The sequence below is a fragment of the Antechinus flavipes genome, chromosome 1 (assembly GCF_016432865.1).
Source record: "Antechinus flavipes isolate AdamAnt ecotype Samford, QLD, Australia chromosome 1, AdamAnt_v2, whole genome shotgun sequence".
Taxonomy (NCBI): Eukaryota; Metazoa; Chordata; class Mammalia; order Dasyuromorphia; family Dasyuridae; genus Antechinus; species Antechinus flavipes.
The window spans coordinates 19,242,321-19,257,267 of NC_067398.1; the positions used below are offsets into that span (position 1 = coordinate 19,242,321).

Consider the following 14,947-nt stretch of genomic DNA (forward strand, 5'->3'; position numbering starts at 1 on the left):
CAAATTTTAAAAGGGAGGGAAAAAAAGAAAAAAACATAATCCAAGCCATCAGTATACCCACCTGAATGGAAAAGGTGAGGGAAGTTCCCTGGAAATGTTTCTCCACCACATTTCCAACCCTTTGGGCCATCTGAAACAAATCTGCCACTTCACTGGGATTCAGGTCACGGAAACGTTCCACAGGGCGCAGGGGACACACCAAGACATCTGTGTTACAGTCTGTGTTAAGGCACATCACGGTTCATTTGGATATGGCTCTTAGTGAGCAATCATTAATAATGTCAAAGTTTAGTTTAGTCTGGGATACAGAAACACGAAGAAGTTCCAAGTCAGCATTAATATTTTGTCCGGTGAATATTATCACCATCGTCTATCTTAAAATTGGGGTTAGAAGATAATAGAGAAGTTAAGTTTTGTTTGGGGGGCTTTTTTTATCTTGGGGCCCCAAAAGGATCCTGGAAGGAGTCAGTGATGGAGGCCTCTGTCTCCTGACTCCCAGTTTTTGAATAGCCTAAAAAGTATTAGCTTAGAAAAGTGCTGAAAACTAGTTCCTTCTAGTTAGTTGACCAGAATTAAATTTTAATTTCAATAATCCTTTGGAGAATTAGGGAAAGAATGAAATGAAAAGACATTAGTTATTTTTTAACTGTTAGAAATTCTGCAGATCTTTAGAAAAGGTACCATTTACCTCATCTGTAACCGAGAAATGTACCAGGAGTTAAGCAATTCACGAAAAGGTTATGTCAGACTGATTTCCAGGAAGCCAAGACATTTGAAGTGAAATCATTAGTATGTGGAAAGGGTTGTCTACTTATATAGACGAGAACTTCTTAATGCAGTCTCAAGTTTATCAGAGTAAATATATCTGCATTATTAGTCTGAGGAAAATTGAAGTGTTCTTGAGAGAAAGGGTCAGGATGTAATTAGAATAACCTACAGGTTACATATCAATATTTAATTTTTTTTTACAAGTGATCAATGCTATTTCTGCTACTTTCACTAGGATCCATCCCTTTAAATTAGTTTTAAAATAACACATATTGGTATTTGCTTAGCTCTCAAGTCCCACCGGGATAGAAAAGCGTCAAGTTGTTTCTTCTGGAAATGTGTATTATTTTTTCTTGCTGATCTGTTTTGTTTCCATGTGCTTTGGTTGCTCTAAAAGAACTTGTCACTACCTGGAACCCAAGCTGCCAAAAGGGCAAAAAAAATTTTCAATAATTTATAGGCTATTTTTACCAACATATAAAGCACCTTCATAACTGATGCTTATTGCCTAAAGTGAAATCTCAAGGGGGAAAGTGGGGCACTAGTTGTGGGGGGCTGATTTCCATAGCAGAGGAGAAGGAAAGGGGGGGGAATAAAGGAGGGGAAAAAACTAATTAATTTTGCTCATAATAAGAAAATTCATGTCAATGGTAAACTAGGAAAAAGAGCATTTGTTTAATCTGAGTTCATTTTTCAAGAGAGGAAGAGGGAAGCTTCAACCCACAGGGCATCTGATACTTAAAAAGATAATTATCCTCCTTTTGCTGTGCGGCTGTATTATCATGGGTCAATGAACCATTTAGATATGAAGAATTTCCCTTCATTTGCTTTGAGCAGATTGCTGGCTTCTCCTCCCAGGGAGTTGGCTTTTCTTTGTTAAAAGGAATGTTCCTTCAGGTTCCACCCCCTCCCTATTTCGTTCTTCCACTTCTGGGAAGGTTTTGGATTTCACTAAATTGTAGCAACCCTGAAGACCCCAATCAATGAAACAATGGAAATTCTTAGGCTGTGTAAGGAAAGGATAGAGAAGGAAGAAAGAGGGGGGAAAAGAGAAAGAAAAGAAAGAGAAGATGGGATAAAAGAGAAAGGAAAGGGAGAGAGAGGTGACAGAGGGATAAAGACAATCTGATGTAGTCAAGCAGAAGCAGATCTGGGTTCAGTTTCTGATTTTTATGACCCTTGACAGGTGAAGGAAGGGAGGAAGGGAGGAAGGAAGGGAGGGAGGGAAGGAGAAAGGAGGGAGGAAGGAAGGAAGGAAGGAAAGAAAGGGAAAGAGGAGGGAGAAAAGGAGGGAGGGAAAGAGGGAAGAAAAAAGGGAGGGAGGAAAGAAGGAAGGGAAGAAAGGAGGGAGAGAGGAAAGGAGGGAAAGAGGAGGGAGAAAAGGAGGGAGGGAAAGAGGGAAGAAAAAAGGGAGGGAAGAAAAAAAAGGGAGGGAGGGAGGGAGGGAGGAAAGGAGGAAGGGAGAAAAGAAGGAAAGGAGGGAGGAAGGGAGGAAGGAAGGGAGGAAGGAAAGAAGGAAGGGAGGAAGGAAGGAAAGAAAGGGAAAGAGGGAGAGAAGAAGGAAGTGAGTATTTATCATAAACCTACTATGTGCCAGGAACTGTGCTAAACAATTTGCAAATATTGCCTCTTTTCATTATCTCAATAACCCTGTAGAGTAGGGGCTATTATAATGCCCATTTTATAGATGGGCAAACTGAAGCAGACATATACAAAAGGACTTGTCCAGAGTCCTACATTAATGTTCTGAGGCTGGATTTGAAGTTAGCTCTTCCTGACTCCAGGTTCAAAACTCTATCCACTAGGGTAACATTTAGCTGCCTCAGAAAACTTTCTAAGGCTATAAATTTCAGTACATGGGCCAATCTGCATAGGTAGGAGGATTTTTTCATTGGGAGCTTTTCATGCCTATGAAATCTCAAGTCTTGCTCAAATACAATTATATAGATGGATATCTATCTCTATAGCTAAAGAGAGATAAAGCTATAGATATAGCTATCTGATCTCACTAAAATCAAATTTTGAAAATGAATACTACTGATTCTACTGAATACTACCGAATTCTACTGATTTACCTTATTTTCCCCTCATCCATCTTCAGTGAAGATCCATGAAATTTTGAATTGTCCTAGATAAGTAGCTTAGTTCGGTAGCCATCAGACCTGATGGTCCAGGACAGTCTCTCCTTGCCAAATCCCCTTTAAATGGAAACTTTTGTAAAAATCTGATTTCCTTGACCTCAATGCAACAAACCTGACCACCCCTTAGCCTCATATTAACTATTTACATAGCTCTTAGCTACAGTATTTTCAGCTCTCAATAATCTACTTGTAGAATATTAGTTTTTTAAAGTGGACCCTGTTAACCCCCATTTCCCACCATATATTTCTGTATCTTTCACTGTTATTTTGTCTGTGAGCACTCTTTCCTGGATTGATTTCCATGATATTCTTAAGGACCTTCTCTTTTTTCTCTGACAGCTACTTGTCAGTTTACTTAGAGAGTCCCTCATCTTTCTCCCACTCTTAATGAAGGTGCCCCTCAAAGTTCTTTACCATCTTTGATCCACCTCCCCCTTGGTCATTTCTTTTCAATCATCCAGTTGACCACTATCCATTCATTTCATATCACCTCTCTTTCCCCACGCTCCAGTCTCGGATTTCTAGTTGCATACTGGGTAAAGTCTTCTACCTAACATTTTCCAAGTAAAAGGTGAGAGAGATTTACATCTGTATTAGGGTTTTGATGGAGATCAGAGGTAGTTGAGTAAACTCAAGTGACCAACTACAAACCAACCCTTGCAAAGGGATCACTGTAGGCCACGAGTACTACATCAAACAAGATGCAAATTGTTTTGTCTCCTATCAACAGAGAAGAAGGGAAGGAAGAAGAGAGGATTTCAGATTGGAATTGAACTTAAAAGCTGTGGACCGTAGTTGAGGGCAGTTAGCATCCTTTTGTATTTGGCCTTTGGTTAGAATCGAGTCAATACAGGTCAAAAGACAGCTGAGTGAGCAAGCAGTCCTATTGCAAGGAAAGGCAGGGAAGCCCCACTTTTAAAAAGCATCACTTGAAAGCCTACTGTGAGCAGCAGTGGAAAATTTGCCATGAGACGTAGCCAAAAGAACAAAAGAGAAATGAGGATTTTGCTTCCAAGGAACATGGAGGGCAAAGAAAATTTTGCAAAGACCTAAAAAGAACGTGCTATATTTGCATCCCTGCTGGTGCTAAGCAACAGCTGTGTCTGGGCAAAAAGCATGCTGATTTCCCTAGCAGAGAACATCAAAAAGGTGGAGAAATGGCTTTCTATTCTCCAACTCATCAGGGACAATGAATTATTCCTGGAAAGAATGGAAGAAGTGCTTTAATCATTAAGCATTTATTAAGTACCTAGGTGTCAAGAACTATGCTAGATACTGGGGAAATTGAGTAAAATATGAAAAATCTGCCCTAAAACAAAATGAAGAACTGGGCTGGATGAGTTCAGGGAAGAATTAAAATATATGTTATGAGGTCAGAAAGAGCAACAATGTGACACATAAATGGAAGACGAGTCTTGAATATTTAGCTTTTGTAACAGGTATAAAGCTCTTATATAGGGAAGAGTTGAGACTTCTTGAGAAAGCTATTCTTCTTGCTCCAATTGTGATGCTATGGATGCTATGGATGCTGAAGTCCGCCCACTTATAGCTTTAGATCTGAAAGGGACCCCAGAGGTCATCTAGATAAGAGATGGGCAGCCCAGTACCCGATTAAAATATAATTGGAAGATATTTTATAAAACTAATTTTTAAAGTCAGTGAAACATCAATAATAGTAATTTGTGGTTTCCTAAGTCAATATGTCTCCCCCAAGGGTTCCTATGTATGGATTAGGACAGGGGTCCTCAAACTTTTTAAATAGGGGGCCAGTTCACTGTTCCTCAGACTGTTGGAGGGCCAGACTATAGTAAAAACAAAAACTTTGTCTTGTGGGCCTTTAAATAAAGAAACTTCATAGCCCTGGGTGAGAGGGATAATCTTCCTCAGCTGCCGCATCTGGCCCGCGGGCTGTAGTGTGAGGACCCCTGGATTAGGACTTCTGTTTTCCATTTGAATTTGATACCACTGATCTAGACAACATTTCTCATCTTGCAAATAAGGAAACAAAAGTCAAGATACATGAAGTGTCACAGATATTACAAGGTGACACAGGGACAAAATCCAGATTTGAACACAGTTCTGCCTCGAATTCCATCACCTTTTCCATTATAATCCATGCACAGTCATGATTGGTGGATCCCTATTGGAAGATACTACTGTAATCATATTTTAACCTAATAGGAACAATTAGAAGTAGATTTTCTTCTCAGGACCTTCTGAGATTTACCAAACCTATCACTATGCACCATGTGATCCATCTAGAGACAAATGTTAAGAGCATGAAAGGTATTGCAAAAGATTTGGGGGTCACAGGTTAAAACAAAGGACGCCTTAGGAACATAGATTGTATTTTTTCAAACTAATACTATGCTTGAGAAGGTAGAAAGTTAAGAAAAGAGGCAGATGTGAGAAGTGAATAGTTTCTTCAAAATCTGAGAACTGGATTTGAATTTCTAGACCATGGCTTAAAATTTAGGACTCTTGACCAAGGATGGAGTATATGTAATGAGGGTCAGTATAAATATATTTGTCTGGTTTCTTAAGAGTCTGATCAAAAAGACTTATTTTGAAAATTTCACGATAGAGGGAAATGGCTCCAATAACTCTGCCAAGCTAGCTACTATAGAGAATACTATGTATAGCAAAAAGCATATCCAGCACAGAAGGCCAATAACTCATGGGAGAAAATATGCCAGAAGAGAGTCAGAAATAAAATTGCTGGCTCTAAATGTTTAGATAAAGAAGCACAAAGTATGGGAAATAAGCAGGGTGAACTTTAAAAATCCTAATTCAAAGCAGTAAATACAACATTATAGATATTAATAAGATATCATGGGATGAGATAAAAATAACAGTTTTAAAAATGGTACGATAGCATTGCTTTTTAAAAAGATAAAATCACAAGGAAATGCAGTACCAAGAGGGATAAACATATTGATGAGCACTGAAGACACCCTTATAGTATTTAAGAGCATTACAAAAAAAAGTGTCTACGTAAGTATCTCTGCACACTCTCATTGTAGATACAGTTCAGAGACAATTTTTTAAAATATGTAGAAGTTAAAAACTATCAGAATTCAGTTAATTTCATAATTTATATTAGTTCCTACAAAAACAAACTTCTTTAAGATAGTATATTCCTGGTGAAATGAAATAACTGAATTTAATGTATAAATCCCATCAGATTTGTAAATCTTTGGAAACATGTTGAAAAAAATTAGAAACAAAACATTTTCTTTATTTTCATCTCTTCTAGGTGAATACAATTGAAAGACTTTAATATCATAGAGTTAATGGTTCCCTAAAATAAGGATGTCAAACTCAAATAGAAATAGGGGTTACTAAAGCATGCATAAGGATACCTACAGGCTGCATATTGACTTAGAAAATCATATGTTGACATTATGTTGTGTTAAATTTTTATTTATTTTGCTAAAACTTTCAAATTTACATTTTTGGTAGATTTTTTTGTTTTTGTTTTTGTTTTTGCTTTTTGTTAGTTTTTGTTTTTGTTTTTGAGGCAACTGGGATTAAGTGACTTGCCCAGAATCACAAGCTAGAAAGTCTTAAGTGTCTGAGGCTGGCTTTGAACTCAAGTCTTCTAAAATTTAGGGCTAGTACTTCCATCCACTGCACCATCTGGCTGCCCCGCTCCCCTCCCATTACATTTTAATCTTTAATCTGGCGTGCATGTAGGAGTGCTGCTGCAGACACTATGAGAGTTTGTCACTTCTGCGCTTAAAGGTCATCAGATCATAAGAGCATAGTTCAGGGTACTATATATTTGGAGCTGGACAAGAATGTGTCCAGTCTCCTAATTTTATAGATGAAGAAACTAAAGTCTGGACATCATAAGGGATTTGTCCAAAATTATGCAGGTAGTTAAGTGAAAGTAGCGAGATTTGGAACCAGATCCCCAGACTGTTAATTCAGTTCTTCAACCATTGCATGGATTTTAGGAAGAGTTTAGTGATTTGCCTAGCATCATACCTCCCAAGTGAATTTTCTAACTTGTAAATTCAATTTCTTTCCCACACTCCTTTAATGGCAAAAAAGCTAGGCTAATATAGCCACAGAAAGAGAAGTACTGCATTTCATGTAGAGCCAGGAAAGCTTTTCTGCCTGGTTTTGCACCTTTTTTTTTCTGCAAAAACTATAATCCTAAAGACAGGGTCAAATCCTGTCCTGACTGGAACAGGGAAACTTCCAGCTGATTTAAAAGGCAGCCGCTTAAAGACAGAGGAAGGCGTGTTCTACTTGCCTACTTCAAACCAAATGTCTCCATCAGATCTATAATTACAGCATGTCAGAGCTGAAAGGGGCCTCAAAAATAGGCAAAACCCTTCATTTTGCAGATGAGCAAGCCGACACTTGAGGTGGAGGGGGACTAGTTAAGATTATGTACAGTCAGTCCGTTAGGGGCAACAAAGGAACACAAACTTGGGTTTCCTGACCCCACACCAACCAATTCTCATAATGCCGTGAGACCTAAAACACGTGAGGTTTGTTCAAACAGAAAACAATGAAAAACAACTATGAATTAGAATCCAACATTGACAGGGTTGTGTACTCCCAAAGTAGTGGAGAAAAAGAACATTGTTCACAGTAATAACAAGATTATGTGATGATCAACTGTGATAAACTTGATCGAGAATATGGGGATTCAAGACAATTCCAATGGACTTGAGGTGGAAAGTGTCTTCCACATCCAGAGAGAAAACTATAGAGACTGCATGTATCAAAGAATAGTATTTTCATTTTTTGTTGTTTGCTTGCTTGTTTTTCCTTTCTCATAGTTTTTTCCCTTTTGGTCTGATTTTTTTTTTTTTTATTTTGCACAACAATGAATATGGATATATGTGTAAAAGAACTGCACATGTTTAACCTATTTCAGTTGGCTCGCTGTCTTGGGAGGACAGAGGTGAGAGAGGGAGAGAGAAAAATTTGGAACACAAAGTTTTGCAAAAGTGAATGTTGAAAATTATCTTGGCATGTATTGGGGAAAATAAAATACTATTAAAAACAAAGTAGTGGAGAATTTGTATATAAAAGACCTATTATTCTTTATTATCTGATGTAATTCTGAGATAGTCCTCATAGACCAAGTAGATATCAGAAGCTTAGGGCTTAGAAGAAGTTCTAGATCCAATAAAATGGACTGAAATCATCATATCCAAGATGACTAATGATGTTCCAAGTGTGAAATCCAGTGAATTTTCCACAGCATCCATTCTATTTGGCCTTCCAGTCTTTGAAAGATTTATGTAATATTATCCTTTCCTGGTTCTCCCCTTACTTTCACAACTATTCCTTCTCAGCCATTAGCTTTCTCCTGCTCATGGGACATAGGCGTTCTTTTATATCTCTCTCGTGGAAGATCTATCAGCTCCCATTGGTTCAACTATCATCTCTATCATTTGGACATTAAATCTATACAGGATAGCTCTAAAGTCTACCTGTGATTTTAAGATATTAAGACAAAATAGCACCATTACTTTTGGGACACCATCTCCTGAATTTCTCTTCACTTCCATGTCCTGCAATTCCTAGTTTTCTGAAGAGTTACATTTGAGGTTCCATTTTCTGTAGGTCCTAGCCTTTCCTGTTCTCCCCAATTGATAGTGATCTCTTCCACTTGAAATTACTTTGTATTATTATTATTATTATTATTATTATTTTTATCTTATATCATCATCTGTATCTCTGTTGTAGCCTTCTAGTTGAACATAAATTTCTTGATGATAAGAATATTTGAAATGTTTTTTTTTTTGTTTTTTTGTTTTTGTTGTTGTTGTTGTTGCTTTTGCCTCCCAAGAATCTAGCATGTTATTGTTCAATTATTTTTCAGTCTTTGAAACTCTTCGTGACCTCATTTGGGGTTTCCTTGGAAAAGACCTGAAGCAGTTTACCATTTCCTTCTCCAGCTCACTTTACAGATAGGAAACTGAGGCAGACAGGATGCAGTGACTTGCCCAGGTTCACATAGCTAGTAATAGTCAAAGGGCAAATTTGAAATGAAAAAGATGACTCAGACTCAGCATTCTATCCACTGCATCATTTACCTGCTTCTAGAACCTAATAGTTGCTTCATAAATGCTTAAAGATTTAAATTTAATGATTAAAGAAGCCATTTCTTTAAATCTTCAGATTAACATAATTTCTGGTCAAATTTATTTAAAAAAAATAACTGTTCTGGAGCAGATATTGAATTGCTTTTTGACATAGAAATTGGCAATCTCAAGGAGACCATTGACAAGATGAAGTTAACCATAGACACCAAAAAAGGGCAGCATTGTTTTAAGGTGCGTGATAGCAAAGAATTATAAACAAAGTCAATACCCATCAAGGGGTGAATGAGCAAACAAACTGTGGTACTTGAATATAATGAAATATTATTATTTTAGAAGGAATAATGAATAAAGAGAAACATGGAAAGACCTATATGAAATGATACAGAGTAAGAGTCAGAGCCAAGGAAACGATCTACAAAATGTCTACAACAAAATAAATGAAACAAATCATCAAAAAAAGTTGCAAAATTACAAATTTGATATGCACCAAAAAAGCAATAGGAGAAGACACCCATATACCTTCCCTTTGCAGAAATGAGAGACCTCTATGTAATATATTACAGATATTTTCAGATTTTAGGGGGAAGAGATCTGTTGACCACTATAGTTGATTTTCTTTTCTGTATCATTTGTTTTTGTCTTTAAAAATATTTCTTACATGAGCTGGCTGGGTGAAGGAAGAAGGGATCCTTGGGGAAATTATGATAATATTTTAAAAATCATTAAACTTGTAGATGAAATATATTCAGGTGGGTACAAATGAATAAGTGGTCAGTTCAAAATAGTGTTGGCCATTTCCAACTTTGCTTATTGTTTATAATTATTGAGATTAGAAAAAGAGAAAAACATCAAGATCATCCCATTGGAAAACAGATTAATTATACAAATATAAAATGGTAAAAGAGAAATAGATTATAATTATTCTGATGAATAATTTTTAATAGCAGAACATTGTTCTAAAAATCGGTGCATCTATCTTTGTAAATTCTGCTCTATTCTTGGGACTCAAGGAAAAAAAAGTAAAATAAATCAAATCACCCAAATATCATTGAACCTGATGAGATGGATTGGCACGTGTAACTATGAATATGGAGCAAGGTCACATTAAACAGTAAAATTCAGAATTAAATCAAAAGCAAATCAATGCCAATCTCTTCTACAGATCTCTGTGCACTAGGATGATAAAAAATGAATACTTTTAACTTATATTTCTGAGTTTTATGGCTTCAGTACAATCTATTATTTGTAAAGCCGATGCTTTAGCTCCTTGGAACTATTTAAAATAATTCTTGATGCCACTTCAAAGATACACAACCTCCCCAAAATGGACAATGAAGGGATTTTTTTATAAAGAAAATTCAATTTATTTGATTTAAATACAGTAGTTTTAGGGCTTTGAATCAAAGTTGATAGCATCTCATAAAAGTCATCTGTTATTCCCAATGCTGCAACTGAAATGAATTTTCAGACTAGGATTGCAAGAATAAAGCAGGACAAATGTTAGGAAATATAATATTGAAGCAGCATCTTGCTATAGTTTGGACCACACCTTTCTTCATTAGATATTAACATACCCATTTCAATAAATCAGGGAATGGATTTATGGGATATTCATCAAATCATGTCTGAATGGCACGAATGTAATTTTAAGCAAATTTGATTTTCAGAATATGATAAATTCCAGAGCTGCGTGATTAAGATAATAACAGCATTTTGCACATGGCTAGATTCCCTTTCTGCTGACGAGCTCAAGTATTTCACAAATAGTTATTATGGCTCTCATTTTGTATTGGGAAATGCAAGGGGCAATGATGTGCTCTTCTCTGGGTCACACAGAAACTAATTGAATCTTATGGAAATAAGGCAGGTGTACTTCCCTACACAACCTGACTTAAAACTATTTCAAAATAGGTTAGTAAAGAGAAAATGTTCAAAAGGGAGATTATTCTTGATAAATATAGGTAAGTAAATGACTTTCAAAAATTAAGGCATAAATGAGTTGTAGTCTGGCTTTCTTCCTGACATTGCCTCTTCTGGTTGTTTCACAGATTATTCAATGTATTTACCAGAAGAAAATAGTCTTGCTTAATTGTGTCCTGCCCCTAAGAGCTTTAGCCTTGGAAAGAAAAAAAAAAAAACAAAATGAATCAATATTTTTATTGTTGCTGAGTTATTTCAGCTGTGTCTTACTCTTTATACACCAATTTGGGGTTTTCTTGGCAAAGATACTAGAGTAGTTTGCCATTTCCTTCTTTACCTCATTTTAAAAATGAGGAAACTGAGACAAGTAAGAGTTAAATGGCTTGTCCAGGGTCACACAGCTCTTCTAATACCAGTTTTGAACTTATGAGCCCAAATGTTCAGATTCTTATGGAATCCTTCAAGCACTGGGAAATTTGCAATCAAGTCATCTGGATGATTGACTGAATCTTTAGCTTTTGATTCGGTCATGTGGCAGGCTGTAAATATGACATACAGCGAAGTCTTTATATTACATAGTAAATGGAAGGGCTGTTCTAGTTCAACAAAGATGATCGTGGATAAAAGTTTACATGGAGTACAAATTCATACACATAAAAATATAGAATCTGATAAAAATGGATTTGGTAAGAAATCTTTTATTTTTCCTCTGACAAGAGAAAAGTGTTTTCGAACTATGCAACATATTTCTGAATGAGCACTATTCATGTTGTCATTGTACTACTATATAATATAACGAAAGGAATATTACTTGAAAACTACAGTAATTGGTGAGGCCTTTTCTTATTTCAAATTACCTTGGATTAGGAAGGGTAGGATTCAGTTATCACTTTAGACAATCAATATGTGATCATAGCTAATTCCCTTATCATGTGTCTGACTTGTTTTTATCATCTATAAAACGAGAGGATTGGCTATAATCATCAATAAAATCCCTCCAAATCTCTAAATCCATGATTCCACGAACTTCAATTTATTTATTGTATTATATGTTATTGTTTAAGGGGAACAGAAGCCCTTTGAACACAGTAGCTACTTTTCAAATTTTGTTTAGTCTTTTAATCTCCAGTACTTGTTATGATGCTTTTCACATAGTAAGGAGTTAATGAATGCATGTTGAATTGAATTCAATTTTAAAATTTGTGATATCTCAAAGTGTAATAAGCTGTCCAAGAAGAGCAATTGTACTTTGCTAGAAATTTATAAGAGCAGGATGGATGACCTCTTGTTAAGTGTTATGAATTGGGAATTCTTGTTAAATATCAGCAGAATTAGATGTTCTCTGAAGTCCCTTCCAAGATGGAGAGTCTGGGATTAAGTTATACAATGTTAGACATACAGCTCTCTCTAGTTCTAGATAACTGACTTATCAACGAGCATTTCAGTATTGATCATGTGCTAAGTATTTTGCTAAATCCTGGGGAACTAGGGTAGGAGGAAAGTAAAGAAAATAATATCTACCCCCCATGGAGTTTACAGTCTAATGTGAAGGATAGCATGTATACAAATATGTTCATGCATACAAAATATGAGCAAAGGAGATGGAAATTCAAATAGAGAATTCACTAGGAACTCTAATTATGGTGCTGAAAAATAAAAATTGAGAAGGCATAAGGATGCAAAAATTGTACACATGTCCCAAGTCATGGTTCCCAACTTTTAAAAGAAAAATATTATACTTATATATTGTATATTTATACAGAGCTACTACATGGTAATAGTGTTACTAGTAACACCCATCATTTTGGCAGCTAGTGACACAATGAATAGAGCAAAGAGCTTGGAAGCAGGAAGATCTTAGATCAAATCCAGCTTCAGAAATTTACTAGTTGTATGACCTTAGGCAAGTCACTTAACCCTATTTATCCCAATTTCCTCATCTATAAAACAAACTGGGGAAGGAAATAGCAAACCTGCAGTATTTTTACCAAGAATACTCCAAATACGGTCATAGAGAGTCAGACATGATTGAAATGATTGAACAACAACATCATCTATTGATTGAGAAAACATATGATGACAAAAAGCTATATTTAATAATGCTCTAATGAATTTATAGAGTCTTTTACAAGAAAAGAAGATCATAGAGCTAGAAGTGAAAAGAATCTCCAATGTCATCCAGTCCAAACCATTCATTTTAGATACAAACAAAGGGAGATTTGGTCACTTGCCCAAAGTCATACAGATACTAGGCAACGAACCAGTTTATTTCATTTATCTGAATAAAATCACCATTCATTTGAAAACCCTATTGTATAGAAGACTGGAACTCAAGTAAAGAAGATGAGTTCAAATCCTTCCTCAGATATAATTAGCCATGTGAGGCTGGGCAATTCACTTACCTCTATCTTACTCAGTTTCCTTATCTGTAAAATGGGGACTATAGTAGCATTTATTCTCCTGAATTGTTTTGAAGGTCAAAAGAAATAACGTTTATAAAGTGCTTTGAATGCTAGCTACTATTGCCATCATCATTCATTATTAATATCACTATTGTTGTTTACAAAGGTAAATAAGACAATGATAGGTATACGCAGAGATTTTTGGGTCCCTGGCAATAACTCTTCAAACCCTCCAGCTGGTTAGCACTACTTGAAAGAATAATGAGTTTGAAGTGTCTTGCTATAAGAATGAAACAAAACATGCTTGGGGACTAAAAAACACTCGAGGGTTATTTTTTAAATCACTCTTAGCAGCGTGTGTACTTTGAAGAATACATGAATCATTTCAACAACTTAGAGAAGAGTTTTCGAGATGGCATAGATCAGAAAGCAATACAGAAAATCTGGAAATTGTGAGAAAAATATAAACTTTCTTGTGATTCCTTTAACAATCATTTAACAATACTCGATTATGGATATTTTTCCCTAATACTTCAGCATGTGAAGGATGAATACAGTTCTATTTCCATAAGGTGATCATACTGAATCACCACCTCAAATTACAAATTAAAATGAAAGAATAAGAAGATGCAGGAGCAACCAAAAGTTGGCAAGCTTTCTCAAAAATTTAAAACACACACACAAAGTTACAGATTTGGATTTGCATGAGTATCTAATCTGACCCTCTAACTTCATTTTACAGATGAGGAAACTTTAGCTAAAAAACATTAAATTTCAGGAGGGGGGTAATGTACTATGTTGTTTTTAATTGACTTATCTCATAGAAACTAAGTGATGAGCTGGGATCCTCTTTCTTGGATTGGTCAGGCTGGAAGCCCACCATAAATATTAAATACAAATTAACTTCAACCTCTTAAGGTCAGGAATCATGTATTCCATGTAATATTATCCCCAGAACTATGCAATATACAGAGTAAACATATCATGAAGGTTCTTGAAAGACAAAATATATGAAATCTGTGGATTTTTATTCCAGAGAAACTCTTCCAAGATCCTTATTAGAATTTTTCTAATACTAATGCATTGACTAAAGAGTTGTGAATCGATCCAACGATTTGGAACCATGTCTAAAGGGCTATTGCGTACCCTTTGATCTGGAAGTGCTACTGTATCTCAAAGAAATCATAAAAGAGGAAAAAGGATCCACTTATGAAAAAATGTTTGTAGCAGCTTTTTTGTGGTGGCAAAGAATTGGAAAATGAGTGGATGTCCATATATAAAAGTAATAGAATATTATTATCCTATTAAAAATGATGAACAGACTTTAGAAAAGTCTGTAAAGATTTACATGTACTAATGATGAGTGAAATAAGCAGAACCAGAAAAATATTCTACAAAAGTAATAGCAAGATTATATGATGATCAACTATGAGAGACTTGATTCTTTTCAGCAATTCAGTGATCCAAGGCAATTCTGATATACTTGGGACAGAAAGTGCCAATAGCATCCAGGGAGAGAAATATGGAGTCTGAATGCAAATCAAAACATATTATTTTCATCTTTTTTTTTCATTTTTTCTTGTATTTTTTTCCCTTTTGTTCTGGTTTTTCTCTCCCTACATGATTCATAGGGAAATATCAGAAA

The 14,947-nt window shown here is 35.7% G+C and overlaps 1 protein-coding gene across 1 annotated transcript in view; it reads right to left on the bottom strand.

Annotated features, from left to right (window-relative positions):
- Positions 1-14,947, bottom strand: part of FHIT (fragile histidine triad diadenosine triphosphatase) — a 1,008,280-nt gene that overhangs the window by 345,142 nt on the left and 648,191 nt on the right. The window contains exon 3 of the mRNA XM_051979987.1: positions 62-207. Coding sequence (XP_051835947.1) covers positions 62-207 — 146 coding nt within the window. The remainder of the gene's footprint in view (positions 1-61; positions 208-14,947) is intronic.